We start from the raw sequence: 15,894 nt of genomic DNA on the forward strand, positions 1-15,894 counted from the left end.
CCTCCGATTGGAGGCCTGGGAATGCCCGTCACCGAGCCGGAAGGGGCGGGGCAGTTGCCAGAGACAATCTGTGCCTGGGACAATTCGTTCTCAGCTGGGAAGGTGAGGGGGAGGAGCAAAACAAAAACCCGAAGGCGGAAGTTTAGGGGCTCAATAAAAACTTTTAATTACATTTCAAAGAGTTCATACAGTGCAACAGTGAATATTCGTGGCCAGGATCCTCAAGAGTCCGTGTCTGTCTAATGCTGAATGTGCATTTTCTTTCCCATGTGCCTTCATCTAGCTAGCCTTCCTGTCTTGCGTTTTTTGTCTTCCTGTCTTGAGTTTCTAATTTGTGTTATGGACCAACGGGCCACATTTTCTAGCTGTTTTGGTCTCCAGTTTTGGAAAAATGGCCGTTACCTTCACCAAGGCCAATCCTAGTTCCTGACCTTGGGAAAGTAGGGGTCCCAACGGGGATGGATGCCTTTACCTTTACTGCCATAGTCCTTTCAAACAGAAAGGGAAAGAAGGGAAAAAGGACAAGAAAGGGGGAGGCTTAAACACCAGACAAGAAAATCAAGTCGGGAAGAAGTAACCTAAGGCATGAAAGTCAGGAACCTTATGTCCACACTCTGCCCTGATAAGCAAAGACCAAAGAAGAGCAGAGACATCCAACCAATCACAAAGGTCTTGATAGGAAAAGCTTGAGAGGGGCCCTTGCTCCATTGTATTGATAGCTCTTAAGAGGTGAGGAGCAAAAGGATTTAAAATGATCTGTGGGTTCCACCCTTCAGATGACTATGGACAGGATTGAAGGGCTTTCTCAATTAAGTATGGGAAGTAGGGCCTGATAGCATCCTCTAAACCTAGAACTCAGGAGGTGGAAGAAGATCAAGAGTTCAAGGCTATCCTTTGCTACATAGTGAATTCAAACCCAGCCTGGAACATATGAGACCCTGTCTCAAAAACACAACCAAAATGCTGAGACAAAAGTAGAGGGCTCAGAAGGAAACGGATATAGTCTACAGTGAGTAGTAGAAGAGGTAAGTGCAGAGACTGGGTCTAGTCAGGATGGAAGAATGTGGAGCAGCCATGAGAAACGTGAAGGCTTAAATTAGCTAGCACCTTCCAAATTGGCACCACGGCATTTCCCAAGGCATGGGGCCACTGATAAGGTTGAAAGCATCACCCAGGCCAAACAGCAGTATTTGCCTGCTTTCTTCCCATTCCTCCAGCTATGATTCTCTGCTGCCAACACAGGCTCAGTGGTGGCAGGGAAGAGGGAAGCTCCTGAGGGGAGCATCAACGATTTTGGCAGTATGAGGCTGGTAACCAGGTAGACCTGGCCTTGGGTGCCTTCCTGACTGTTCTTCTTCTGTTGCCAGCACAGGGTACCATGGCTGGGATGACACTTCACAACCAAGGACAAGATAAACAAGGATAGTTCATATCCCAGAGTCCCACTGTGAGACACCTGTTGCTCTTCATCTGAGTGACAGGTATGCCCTGTGGAATTGCTGCCTAGGGCTCAGAACCTCTATGGCGCCTCTGGGTTGGCTCAGCTGGCCTGAGGAGCTGAGTGAGGAACACACATCCTCCCTTCACACTCCAAGCAGCAGCTCTCTGAACCTGGCTTTAGGGCTATGCTCCAAGTCCAGCGTACTCCAGTCTGATCCACTTACAACTGTGCCCTCAACTGTAGTCACCTGGGCCAGTGAAGGCCAACAGCTCAGACTATCTGTAGTTTCCCAGGCCTGAAGGGACAAGGAAGGGATTAAAGAATTGGGATTAATGTCACAGTTTTCCACTTCCACAAGGAGTGGGGTCTGACAGCAAACTGAGCTATCAGGATTAGTTGGCTCATTCACAGATGTTCAACTACACGTATGTAAAGCCTCAGCACTTCCCCCTTCTAGTAACTCCCAGAGAAGATGAACGAACGCCCTGCAAAATGCGTGCTGCTCTGATTTGTCCCCCAAAGGCAAGGCAAAGCAGAATAGTCCAGTGAACAACTCAGTCCCAATTTTAAAATAAGCAAGCATTAAAAAAAAAAAAAAAAATCATGGGCAGCTACCTAGAGCCTTGGTCTAAAGACTCAAGAGGAAGAAGCAGGGGACAAGAAAACCATGAGCAGCTCTTCTCCAGGCCTGAGGGAAGGACAGAGAGGGGCACCAGTGAGGGCTAGCAGGGCCTTGTGTCGGTTGATCTTCAGGCCATGACTGAGTACAAGGGACCAAGTGAGGGGCCCAGATCTGCAAGAGAAATAAAATTACAGGGACCAGGGAAGCCAGGCACAGAACCTCTGCAGCAAGGGCAGTCCAAAGTCTCTTCTCTTGTCCCTGATAGGCCACCTGGCTTGGAGCAGGATGGGTGTGTGGTGGTAGCATTCACAGGGGGTAGTTATCCTCCGTGCTGTCCCGGCCCAGGGTAATAATGTGTGAAACCACAGCCTCTCCATCCACCGCTCACTCACTACCAGTGTCTCGAGTCCACCAGCTCGGGTCGGAGGCTGAGTTTCTTGAGGCTCTCGTAGCCCACCACGATGACAATGGTGGAGGGTGTAGCCGAGATGATTCGGGCTGAGAGGCCCTTCATGAGGCCCCAAGGCCCCTCTTCCGCCATCAGCTGTCTGAAGGTCAGGATGATGGAGCTCTTGCCTTCAACCTGGAAAAGTCACCACAGTGAAGGGCCACCAACTGCCTGCTGTCACCACTGTTCAGTGCACCCTCAACAGTGCTTCAGGCTCAAAGGGGGATTCTGAGGGTTAGACTCTGCTTCCCAAGACAGCACAGTGACTTCCTCCAAGTGCTGGTGACAGACTACCTGGATGAACTTAACCCCTCCTACCCCAGTTTTCTAAAATAGAAAACCGTGATAGTCCATATGCCTGGGCTGGAGAGATGGCTCAGCAGTTAAGAGCACTGACTGCTCTTCCAGAGGTCCTGAGTTCAATTCCCGGCAACCACATGGTGGCTCACAACCATCTGCAATGGGATCTGATGCCCTCTTCTGGTGTGTCCGAAAACAGCATTCATATTCATTAAAAAACAAAACAAAACCAACCACAAGGTTGTTACTATGCCAACAATAGAGTCGAGCATGTTTCAGCACATCTTTAACCCCAGCACTGAAGAGGCAGAGGAAGGTGATCTCTATAAATTCCAGGCCAGCTGGTTGATATAGGGAGTTCCAGGCCAGTCAGAGGTCCAAGATGAAACCCGTCTCAAACAACAGACTGCTAACAGTTCTGCCCGGCAAAACAGTGCTCACTAAGTGCCAGCTACTGCTGCCCTCAGGCAAGCTCTCCAGCTGTAGACCTTCGAGCTAGGTGCTTCTCTGTCTCTGGGAGGCTGCATTCGTTCCCCAATAAGGCCCTCAAGCAGCTCTACCCATCCAAGGCTGCTCCAGGCTTCAGGGCTAGAAGCCTCTTGTTCTCGGAGTTGGTCACACACCCAGTAGCCAGGACAAGGATCTCTTTTTTTCCTCACAGTTCTACCTCCTTCCCCTATACCCAAATCACGACTTCAGAGCCCACATGAGAGTACTTATGCCAACTCCTTGTTCACACCCTCCCTGTCCAATGCAGCCTTCCTGAGGTGATGCCAGCCCCATCTACCAGCTCCCTGCTCTGCCCTGCCTTCTTCAGCACTCCACATTCTTCTTCCCCTCAGGCATCTCATCTGACCACTCAGCTTCCACAACTGCCCTTAGTCCCGCCAAGGGCATGTCCAGCTTAATGCAAGCCTCTGGCCTAGAAACTCCATATAGCAGGGACCTTCACTAGTGTTGGCTCCTAAGACACCCAGGGAAGGGGAAGGAAAGAATGAGACCAACCCTGATTCTCCATGGTAAAGACACTGGAGGGCCCAATCAGGTGCCAAAGTATTGATTTTTCAAATGTTGGAAGAAACATGTTTTCCTAGGGACAAAACTCAAAAATGCCTCTGTGTTTTCCCTCTCTTTGGACACACTCTAGTGGCCCCCAAAACCAATTTCACTCCAACCTGTTAAAGTTTCTTTTCTTCCTTCTTGTCCTCACCATACCCAGGACCCTTCTCCCATATCTCTCTCTATTTTCTCCCTTTCTTCCTAAGTCACACATTAAGAGCCCCCTTTGCTGTACGCTTAAGATTCAATACAGCAAAACCTACCCTTTGCATATCATGTACCATACCTAGACCCTATTTCTTGGTACTAACTGTCTTCAGAGCTGACTTTAGACAGGGACTACAATTTCTGCACAGCACCAAGAGTTGTCAGGGTATTGAATGCATTTACACAGTACAACCTGTGAAACCTATTTAAAGAGTCTGTCAGGCCAGCAACGTAAAGCTCGGTGCTCACCATCAATCCTGATGATCTGAGTTCAATGCTCTGGAACCCATATGGTAGAAGGAGAGAAACCGACTACTGCATGTTAATCTTTGACCTCCACATGCACACTATAGTGTACCCTCCCCAAAAAATACCCCAAAACAAAACAGAAACAAACAAAACCCATGCAAGTTTCTTAGCTGGCACAGTGACAGGCACCTTTAATCTGTCTGTGGAGGGTGGAGACAGGAGAATCAGGAGTTCAAGGTCATCCTCAGCTACTAGCAAGAGTTTGAGGACAGCCTTGCTCTACTGCGGGTCTTTGTCTCAAAAACAACAAAAGGCCGAATACAAGGTCTCTTCCTGTGATCCCAGAACTCAGGAAGATCAGGAATTCAAGGCCAGGGTCAACTACAAACAGAGGCCAGACTGGACTACATGAGACCCTGTCTGAAAAACAAAACCAAAGAAAGCTGGAAGCTCGGTTGGTTCAGTATTTTCTGAAAAGTCCAATGCCTCTAAAAGCAAGCGTGATCATGCCTCTAACACACTTCTCTGCTTATGGGGTTCAAACCTAGCCTGAGATACACGGGAACCTGTCTTTAAGGGTTGGAACAAACAAACAAAAGGACCAGCAACCTGAATTTGGTTCCCAGAGCCCACACAGTAGATGGCCAGAACTCACCCAATCACCCAAGTAGCTTCTTCTTATACCATGTCTGTGTGCACACGGTAGAGAAATGGAACAGTATTGAAAGGAAGAGACTTCTGTGTCTCTCTCGTTTACCATTGTCCTCAACTGTCCCTCTTTTTCCTCCCTACTCCAAGATCACTTTAGAGACTACCTTTCTGAGTTCAGTCTCTCATTCCCTATGGACTCGTGGACTAGTGGAAAAATCAGAGATGCCTGAGATTACTACAAAATTAATAAGTCTAATCACCACAAGCCTGCCAAGTGAGAGAGGAGGGTGGCTTAGGGCCTAGGCTAATGGAGTGTGGAACAGATTCCAGCTGAAGGCTAGAAGAAAGCAGTAAGAGCTCCCGAGGCTGGGCATGCAAATGGGTAAATATGCAAGGTACAGACAGAGCAAGAAAAAACAAGCTAGGCACTTTCAAGCGCTCAGCTGGTATCGGCATACATAAGGACAGGGAGGGGTTTGGATGGTCACAAAGCTGACTAAACACCAGGGACACGGCACACTGAGGTCACAGTGACACTGGAGGCCTACAGGTCTTGCTTCTAATGGCTTCTCTGGGTCAAGGGTGGGGTGGAGGCTGGCATTACCTGCACACGGGTTCTGATGACATCCATGGGATTGGTGAGGATGGAGGCAGTGGCGGCAGCCAGGGGCCCAGAGATGGCTTGAAAGACAATGTGAGGGCACTCCTGAGGGCACAGGCGCGACAGCTGCTCTGGAATCCAGGGAAAGACAACGCCTCAAGATACGAGGTACCACCCATCTACCCTCACTACACTGGTACAACCAGACAAGCCCTCTACCCTGTGCCATTTTGGACCTTTACACTTAAAACTTTCTCTTTCTGTTTCCACTTGCATCCACTAGAGATGGAGCTTTCCAGAAGTCATTCTGGTTGTACCCACTTAAATAGGACACAGTGGTCTCTATGGAAGGGACTGACTGGGTGACGGCCATGGGTAGAAAGGCTGTTCACTGCATTCTGCATGCCTTTTCTAAATTCTTTACTTCTAGGGGGTCTGGGGAAGGCAAGGTGTCATGTGGCCCAGGCTGGCCTGGAACTCAGTATGTAGCAGAGGATGAGCCCTGACCCTCCTGTCATTCCCAAAGTGCAGGGATTCCATATTCATGGCGCCACAGCTGAGCCACACACTGCTGGAGGTAACTCCCAAGGCTTCGTGTGCCAGATAAGCACTCTACCAATTCAGTCACATTCTGGGCCCTCCAAAATTCACTTTGGAATTTTGAACCATGTACATATTTTTATAAATAAAAGCAATTAATATTAAAGTAGAAAGTCTTATCCTATAATGAGAACTAGATTATATCAAGAAAGGAAAAACAGCTGGGCATGAAGAAGCATGACTTTAATTCCAAGGATGGGCGGATCCCTGATTTCAAGGCCAGTTCCGGGACAGCCAGGGCTATTACAGAGAAAGCCTGTCTCAAAAAACAAGACAAACTAGCAATGCAGTCAGGCATGGTGAACTTGAAAGATTAAGGTAGGATTGGGGGTCTCAGGTCATCTTCAGCTACAGAGTGACTTCCAGGCCAACTTAGACTCCATGAGACTCTGTCTCAAGAAAACAAAGGGGTTCAGTTAGCAAGGTGCTCGCTTAGCATACATGGAGCCGAGAAGACACAGAGTCTAGCATGCATGGAGCTCTGGATTTGATCCCCAGCACAGAAAACCAGGCATGGTGGCACATATTTGTAATCCCAGCACTCTTGGAAGTAGACACGGGGTGGGGGTGGGGTTGTCAGAAGGTCAAGGTTACTGTTAGGTACACAGTGACTTTGAGAGATATATGACATTCTGTTTAAAATTTTAAAAAAGAGAGAAAGCCAGGCATAGTGGTGCATGCTTGCAATTTTTACAAGGCCAACAGTGTCTCACAAAACAAAAATAACAAAAAAAGTCAAATATAAAAGGACTAGGGGTGTAGCTCTGTCCTGCTTAGCCTGTGTGAGTCCCTAGGCTCAATCACTAGCACAAGAGAAGGAGAAACTTGGATTTCAAAGTGCCAGTGACTGTTGGATTCCAGGCACCACATCCTATTTTCTCACATCGCCACTGGGAAGTGTGCCTGTGGATGGATTCTCTACTTTCTCTTGAGGCAAAAGACAAGAGTCCATTCATTTGGTCAGCAAAGATTCAGTGAGCCACCCTGGGTCCTGAGGGCCATTCAGTGAATGAAAAACACAAGTGCCTCGGATTCCTGTTCTCGGGGAAGTACACATTCTAGTAAGAGAGAAGGGAAACAAGCAAACTGAATCACCGTGTCAGAGGGGCATACTGGAGCTAAGGTACAATGGGAAAGGAAGGGGGCTGGGAACGCCACAGGCAAAGATGAAGGTAGTTGTGATTTTAAACAAAGCCGTCCTGGCGATTCCAGGACAGTGAAGTTCAGAAATGACCCGATGGTGAAAATACGAGCCGCGTGTGCCCGGGCTTCCCAAGCACAGGATAACATTTATCAAAAGCACCGAGGCAGAGGCATGCCAGCGAGGTGCAGGGGCAGCAAAAACAGAGTGACTTAAAACAGAGCGGCCGGAAGGGGCAGTGGGTGAGACTGGAGCTGAGTGTGACCCAGGCTGAGTGTGACCCAGGCTGAGTGTGACCCAGGGCCCGGAGACACTATGCAAACTCAGGCTCTCCCCTAAGACAGGAAGTCACTCAGACTCATCACCTCAGAGACCTCCTCTCAGTTTCCTAGTCAGTCACCGGTCCTTATAAATTCTTTTTCACATGCTTGGTTTTGGTAGTTTGAGGCTAGGGAGATGTATGAAGAAGGTTGGCAGGGCAGAAGTCACAGCTTCAAACTCCCAGCTGAAGATCTCCGTAAGCCTGCTGGAGCTACCTCTTCCCTAATCCCTAACTGTATTCCTCATGTCAACAGAAACAAGGTGACCTGGAATTTGCCTCGTGGGTACCCTTTTTCTCCTGAAAGAGGCACCTTGTGGTCACTAGGCTTCAGTGCTGGTACCTGCACTGCCTGTTTCCTGGGCCTGTATGCACTGGCCCCACTTTTACAAGCTGCCACTTTCCTGAGGCAAAAAAGGTCGATTGGTTTAATAAAGAGCTGATTGGCAATTAGCTGGACAGAAGAGAGTAGGGAGGGGCTTCCGGTCCCAATGGGGGGCCCCAAAGAGAGGGAGAAGGACCAGGAGGAAAAGAAGGTATGGGAGACCATGTGGAGGGACCAAGAGGATTTGACATGAAGTCACAATGAGAGAGCAACAGGGATGACACACATGGTGTGTCCAGAGCAAGCCAGGGCAAGACCAGAATGGCAAGTAATGGGGCCTTCGTCTGGGTATTAGCAGCCTAGTCGAGTTAGAAACAATCAGAACCTGCTCAGCTTAGGCTTGTCACTTGTTAATAAAAATACCAGGTGTCTGTGTCTTTATTTGGGGGAAGGATTACAATGAGCATAGAAGCTTCCAGTAATTATTTGAGAACAAGGGGGCATAGAATAGAAAATCCCCCCAGGAATTACTTTACACATATTTAAACTTGGCTCCTGGACAACCGAAGCAGAAGGATCACAAATTGAGGGCCTTCATGGACTACAGAACAAGTTCAAGTCCAACCTGGTAGCTTAGTGAGATGTCTCAAAAGTATAAATGGGGGCCTAAGGATGTGGCTCAGTTAGTAGGGCTTACCTGCCATAGCTCAAACACTGGATCTAATCCCTGGCACTGTGTAAACCAGACATGGTGCGAGCCTTTAATTCCAGCGCTCAGGGGGCAGGGGAAGGAAGCATTAGAAATCCAACGTCAAGCAGCCTGGCCCACATATCAGGAGTTAGGGCTACACAGTGAGGCCCAATCTCAGAGAGAGGGAGGGAAGGAGGGAAGGAGAAAGAGAGAGAGAGAGAGAGAGAGAGAGAGAGAAGGAGGAGGAGGAGGAGGGGAGGAAGAAGAAGGAGAAGGAGAAGAAGAAGAGGCATCTTCAAGTGAGTTGGAGGCCCAAGTGTATCACAGTGTGAGAGGTTCTGTGTCACACACAAGTTGGGCATTCTGACACATACCTGTCACCCCAGCACTTGGAGGGAAGGAAGAGGCAGGAGAATGAGGAGTTTGAAGTTAAGAGCATGCTTAAAGCCAGACTGGATTATATGAATCCTGACTCAGAAAAATCCCTGGGTGGTGGACACATGGCCATAAGCCCAGCACCAGGTGAGCAGAGAAGGTAGTTTAAGGCCAGCCTGAGTCACCTGAGTCGCAAATCTCAGAAACAAACCAACATGCTGAGTGTGAAAATTTAAGTCTATAACTCCAGCAGCCGAGAACACATAGGCAGGACCGGGCCTCAATATACAACTTAAGCTGTGTGTCCACACTTGTATCCTAGTACTTGAGAGCTGAAGCAAGAAAACTGCTCAGAGTTTAAGGTCAGCCTGAGCTACATACTGAGTTTCAGGCTAGCCAGGATTGTAGAATAATATTTAATTTTTAAATGTCTGGAGATCCAGCTCACTGGCCAAGCAGCTGCCTATGTGTACAGGGGGGTGTGAGGGGCCTTGTACTCCTTCCCTAGTATGACGGACAGGACCTTCTGGTGGTGCACCGAGGCATACAATCACATTGCAGGCTGAGACCTCTGGACAGGTTTGGCTAGCAATGCTACAGAATGTGGGCACAAGGGGAAACATGACTCTTCTAGGAATTCAGGAGATCCAGTGAGGGTAGAGGTCGAAGGCAAGACTCCAGAAAAAAATGCCTTCCTGGGCGCTTGCTTTCCTCTTGGTTAGGGTGGCTTTTCTGCAGTGCTGGGGAATTAATCCTTCAGCCTTGTGCATGCAATCCAAGCTCTCCTCCATGAGCTATGACCCCAGCCTTCCTAAGAAGTGTTTGCTGGGGTAATCCCAGTGCTTATGGAGCAGAAGCACCGCTGTTAGTTCTAGGTTACATTGGACTACAGTGAGTTCAAAGCCAGTCTTGGTTCAACAGACACCCTGTCTCACAAAAACCCCAAGAAGAAAAAGAAAACATTGCCAGAGTGTATGTCCAAAGGGTCAGGGTGAAAGTATGGGGTTTAGTTTTACTACAGAGTCTAGATGAAATACTGCGTTATGTAGAAGGAACAGGGCTAGCAAAACTAGGGTTCAGCTGGGCTTGTTGGAACATTTACCAACACTCAGTGGGGCTGATCTGATCCCCTCTCTGTGCTCGTCCTCACTCTAAAAACAGCCAGAAGCAACAGTATCCCCGCCCCATCAGTAAGTGCTCTCCTTCCCAGCGCCTGCTTACCTGCATAGAAGTGGTAAAAGGGCCACCACACAGCACTGTTGGGGATATACGTTAGCAGTGAGGCCACATAGCCTCGGTAGAAGCCTCGAAGCCCATCAGCCCGCAGGATCTGCTTGATAATGTCCTTAGTTTGGCCAAAGGCAATCAGCCCTTGTCCCTCTAAGTTCCCATGCACTTGGAAGCGACCCATTTTCTCACCCTTGCGCTGCATCATCAGATGCTGGGAGACAACATCAATGGGCACCGTGATGCTCTGGGCCACGAGGGAAGCTGAGCCACCGGCCACCAGTGATTTGACTGTGTTACTCTGGCTGTAGTCAGCTACAAATTTCCGGGTAAGCTCGTAAGTGGTGACATAGCACTGGCCAGAGATGAGCGTGAAGGTGTTGACCAGGAACCCCCGGTAGAGGCCAGCCACTCCATCTGCTCGCAGGATCTTGACAAAGGCATCAAAGGTCCCATGGTAGAGGCTCTTGCCCTTCTGGACCTGCAGGCGGGTGCGGATGAGGGTGAACGGGTACACGCTGACTCTGATCATCATCGTCATAGCTACACCAAACACATAGAACTTCTTCTTATCCAGGTGTTCCCACTCGATAATCTGGATGTTCCGCTTGCCCTCCATTGTGCCTGAAGACCTGGGATTTGGGCAGGCGGGAGATGTGAGGAAGGTCAGAACTTCATTTCTCTCCCCTCCTGCCTAGGCTTCAAAGGCTCTCAGGACACTCACCTCAGCAAAGCCTAGCCTTCAAACAGCCGGCCCCATCCACAACCCACTTCTGTCTTTGACAAGCCATTTTGAAATCATTCCTCATCACACAGCAAAGATGACCACCCGCACGCACCTCAGCCCCTACTCAGTGCGTAGAACTAACTATTCTGAATGTTGTCTCTACCTAGGTCCTGGCATCACAGTCCTGAAGAGGGACCACTCTCTGTCTTAACGTCCGCCTGGGCATGCTTAGAATGCTGTAAACTATCATCCACCCAGCATGATTCAAGACCTACATGGATAACAGCATGTCACTAAATGCCATGGAGTTGTTCCTGGAGACTGGAACACTCCTGGCTCCTCTGATGAAGCAACCACCTTTGTTCATTCATGCTCGGTGTGGATCACCGTACTAACACTTGCTGCCTGCTGACTTCACTTCTGTCCCCTGTGCCGACTGCTCTGACCAACCCCCCTGCACCAACAATAATTTATATTTTCTCCAGTTTACGTGAGAGGAAAGTGTTGACGGGTGTAGAGAGAGATTTTGCACCACAGGGCACCTTCCCCCTCCTCCCCACTCTCTAGGGAAAGGAGTCTAAAAGTCAGGAACAGGCCAAAGGTCAGAGTTCTCCCTGGCCATTAGCTAGCTCCAGAAAGAGAGAAGAGCCACCTGAGCAGATTTCTCTAAAGAACCCAGAAAGCTACAGGGCCTGCTTGCATCTGGGCTAACCCTAGCTGTATAAACCACAAAACAACAACAGAATGCTTCTGGAGAAGGGGCAAATTGAGGACTCTGACGGTCAAACGCAACCAGCCCAGAGCAATGCATCTGCTCAGCAGTGAGGGTAAGATTAAAGCCAAGAGTCCTACTCTACCACCTTCTGTGCCAAGTGAGCCAAACAGCTCAGTGCAATTTGCTGTTTAAATTAAAACTAAGTCCTCCTATGGGAGGCAGTGTAAACACCCCTGAGACTGCCAGTACTGTCAGCCTTCTTCCAGAGAAAGCTAAGACTGCCTTCTCTTTCTTTGTGTCCCTGTGGAGTGACTGAGCTTATTGGCTGAGCAGACATGGTGTCATCATAAGACAAACAGGGCAGGAATCGAGCAGGGGCCTCCTGCTGGGCATTCACAAACTGCGTGCTAGGCAGGGCAGAAGGGCAGAGCAGTGAAGTACTCTGTGCTAAGAGATGGTTTCCTGGGCACCTTTGGAATCACCCACTACAGGCACCTCTACGATCCTGAGGCAGAACCCACTGCTCCGTTTCTCGTTTCTCCATCTCTCGAGTGTATCAACCTATCGCAAACCCCCAGAGGAAGCCAGAATTTCCCAAGGCCCATAAATCCTACAATGTCATAGGAACAGGAGGAGCCACTAAAGGTCATGACCCAATCAATAAGGCATCATATTAGAAGGCTAAGAGGGTACTATATCCTTGGAATAAGCAAAGTTTCTCCCTAAAAGTGGGATCTCAGCTTGCTCCTGTGTCCTATAACCTGCAGACGTCCTGCTGAAATATCAGTTTCATCTGCTGGGAAATCCTCTTTGTAGAAATATGAATACAATCATTCCTCCTGGTTCAGCCAGTCCAACTCCCTTATGGTCCTTTGTCTGACATTATTTGTGTACTTGACTCCAATTCTGGATTTTCTGGCACCTTTAAAACTGTTCACGGGGCTAGGGTTGTAGCTCAGTTGACAAGAATGACTACCCAGCCCTTAATCCAATCCCCAGCATGGCATTAAAAAAAAAAAAAAAGACAAGATGGTGACCCGTGCCTATAGTCCTAGCATTGGGAGGTAGAAGATCACAAGTCTATAGTAAACTTTGAAAACATGGCAAGTTCAAGGCCATCCAGGTTTACAAGAAATCCTGCTTTTAAAAAACAACAGGAGACAGGGGATGATGGGAGTTGGGGAAAAGGGGATAATATCTGAAATGTAAATACTGAGAGTATCCAATAAAAAACAACAACAAGCAGTGTGTGTGAGTTGTTAAGTGCCTTCTGTGCATCCCAACAGATCACCCAGACTAGGGAGCATTTTGTGCTTGAAGTTATCAAGTGAAACAGAAAACAGACTAGCCCAAAAATGCACGTGTTACACCTGTCCCCTAATAATCTCCTTCTCAAATAAGCAAAACTCATAACTACTCTCTTGCTTTTTTTTTTTTTTTTTTTTTTTTTTTTTTTTTTTTTTTGCTGCTGTTGTTTGTTTGGTATGAGTTTCCTGTGGCCCAAGCTGGCCTTGAACTTCTGAGCCTCTTATCTGCAGTTCCCAAATGCAGAAATTATAGATGTGAGCCATGATGACCCTTGTCCAGTTTATTCGGCACTGGGACAGAGCCTAGGGCTTCCTGCAAGATATGCACATTCTACCAACTGAGCTGGATCATTAGCCCTTGGAGCCAGTAACTGTGGAAGTATTCTATTAACAGTAAAGTATTTCTCTTACTGCACAAAGTTCTACTGAACAGGGATGCTCTAAGTTCTCACCAGCCAGAGTGGTTCACAGATGACACAGACATTAGAGTTGCCTATACAAGAGCAGAGCCAGATATGGTGGGACATGTCTGTCACCCAGTACAAGGGGGCTGAGGCAAGAGAATCAGTAATTTAAGGTCAGCCTGGTTTACACAGTAAGACCCTGTGTGTGGGAGGGGAGTGTTGAAAAGGATTTCAGGCCACACTGTAAACCAGCTAATTAAAAAATAATACTCTAACATCTCTAGATGGTTTATATAGATTGTCAAAATGTGGGAAGCATTGCTTTACTTATTCGAGCCTGTCAGTTTTATAAGAATTATAACTATTACCAGATTCCAACATCATTAAGACCAGATTAGGAGTCCTCTGATTCCATCCTTGGACATGGACGCAATGGTGACTGATTAAACTGGTCCATGTCAATCTTCTCAGTCAGCCACTCCCACCACATCGGGTCAGCGTTCTGATTGACCATAGTCAACTGCTGACCAGACACCTAGGGGCTGCAATTCTCAGACAGAACGAATACTTGCCAGCACCCTCTTTTCTTTCTGCTGACACTTCAGGCTCTGCATTCAGGGAGCTGTCACCCACATGAACGTGAATGTAATTGTATGGTGGAATACCTGTCCCGCTAACTATTCATTGCCCTTCACTTGGTCCTGACTAGGTCGCTTCACAATCTAAGACAGCCTCCTCCCTCCGGCATGCCGAGGATCCCACCAAGTCTTCACTGGTCTTCAACAGATTTTCACGTGATCCCTCATCACACACACCACATGACAATCCCCTCCACATACTCCACATGACACCCTCCTTTATGCACCTTCTGTCTGGCTCTTGCACGGCCAATTCAGGGTCCTCGGGCATACCCCTCGCCATGCTTCTCTAGCTGTCAGTCTCTCATGCTCCTCTGCCAGGACGAGATGTCTCGAGGGACTTGCCTTTCGTTGCCAAAACTGCAGAGCGGCTTCCCATTGCGATGCAGCCCCGCAGAACACACAGACATCTGCTGCCTCCTCGACAAGTCGATCCTTAGGTCCCTCTGATCCTTCAAGGCACCCAAGCACTGTGGTCGCTTACCTTCTCAGACCCCAGCGGTTTAGCCGCGTCTAAGACTGGGACTCCTAGACCGCAGCCCCCGCATTACACTCCATTCCCAGCGACAGCCAGACTCGGTTCGCATCTTCCTCCATCTCGACTGGGATCCCGGTACTGCCGGAACCGGAAACTAGGATGCTGTCATTCCCTCCCATTGTGAAGCAGCCGTAATTCCACCAATGGCATTATCAGCCTTTGCACCGCCCTCTATTAGTGCCTCTTCGGCCATCTTGGATTAGGAAACTAGCCCCGCCTCCTTTAGCTTCTATATGCCCTCAAGCCAACTACGCATGCGTGTCCTGTTGGGGCCTTCGTAATTGGTTGACACATAAACCGGGAGGTAGAGGACGCTGCTCCCTCTCTCCCTTCCTCCCTTACTTTCTTTTTCTTCTTTATTTATCTCTTATTTGTTTCTTCTCTTTTATTTTCCTTTCTTTCTGGGAAAAGTCTTGCTACGAAGGCCTGGGGGGGCGTCCAACTCATTAATTCCCCTGCCTCAGATTTCCAAGTGCTAAGATTGCAGACCTGCTGCTCCTTCATTCCTGGTTTCCGGGACTCTGCTTGACAATACAGTTAAGTCACCTTTTGTTTAAAGATCCAGTGGAATCTTTATATTCAAACCTAAATTTTAGAATTCGATTTTCAGTAGAGAGGAGGAGGGAAATCTAATCTTTAGTTTTTCCATAGCTTTTCTCACTTTTGGAGCCCAAACAGTAGAGATAAAGGAAGGCAAGATAAGGTAGCTAATTTCCAGGTATAGGAACTCAAATTGGAGAAAGAGCGGTGATACCAGCTCTGGGTCTGGTTTTACACATATATAGATTTTTAAAAGTTGTTCTTTATTCTCTTCTTTCAGTCTATGCTTAGTTTTTTTGTTGGTGGTTGTGATGGTGGTGGTGTTTTTATCAGCTTGATGCTGGCAAGATTCATCTGGAAGAGGGAATGTAAGTTGAGTAATTGCTGTCAATGGATTGACCTGTAAGCCAGTTTGTTAGTATTTTATTGGTTAATGACTGTTGTGGAAAGGCCAGTGAGTATGAGCAAGGCTACCCTTGAGCAAGCTAAATGTGAGCCCAAGGAGAAAGCACTAAGTACTCTCTCATAGGCTCTGTGTCGGTTCCTGCCTTGAGTTCCTGCCCTGCCTTTCCTTTATTATGAACTGTAACCTGTAAGATTAAATTAATCCAGGTTGGGTGTGATTGCACAAGCCTTTAGTTCCACCACATAGGAGGCAAGGCAGAGGGAACTCTGTGAGTTCAAGGCCAGCCTGAATATATAGAGACTGTTTCAGAAAAGCAAAAAAGACCAAAGAAAAGATCAAATAAATCCTTTGCCAAGTTGTTTT

At 48.1% G+C, this 15,894-nt stretch overlaps 1 protein-coding gene across 5 annotated transcripts; it reads right to left on the reverse strand.

The window, feature by feature from the left end:
- Positions 1-150: 150 nt before the first annotated feature.
- Positions 151-14,661, reverse strand: SLC25A44 (solute carrier family 25 member 44). Of its 5 annotated transcripts, none has more exons than XM_080915277.1 (4): positions 14,532-14,661; positions 10,251-10,888; positions 5,582-5,709; positions 151-2,646 (listed from the first exon to the last, which is right to left on the reverse strand). In XM_080915277.1, exons 2-4 carry the CDS (start codon positions 10,873-10,875, stop codon positions 2,455-2,457), a joined length of 945 nt encoding a protein of 314 aa, XP_080771403.1. In that variant the 5' UTR covers positions 10,876-10,888; positions 14,532-14,661; the 3' UTR covers positions 151-2,454. The 5 variants fall into 5 exon arrangements, with proteins under 5 accessions (XP_080771403.1, XP_080771402.1, XP_080771406.1 ...); XM_080915276.1 differs by having other exon boundaries at positions 14,275-14,652; XM_080915278.1 differs by having other exon boundaries at positions 2,519-2,646; positions 5,582-5,704; positions 14,275-14,652.
- Between the last annotated feature and the right edge of the window lie 1,233 nt (positions 14,662-15,894).

Source organism: Micromys minutus, assembly GCF_963924665.1.
Source record: "Micromys minutus genome assembly, chromosome: 4".
In the NCBI taxonomy this organism is placed as follows: Eukaryota; Metazoa; Chordata; class Mammalia; order Rodentia; family Muridae; genus Micromys; species Micromys minutus.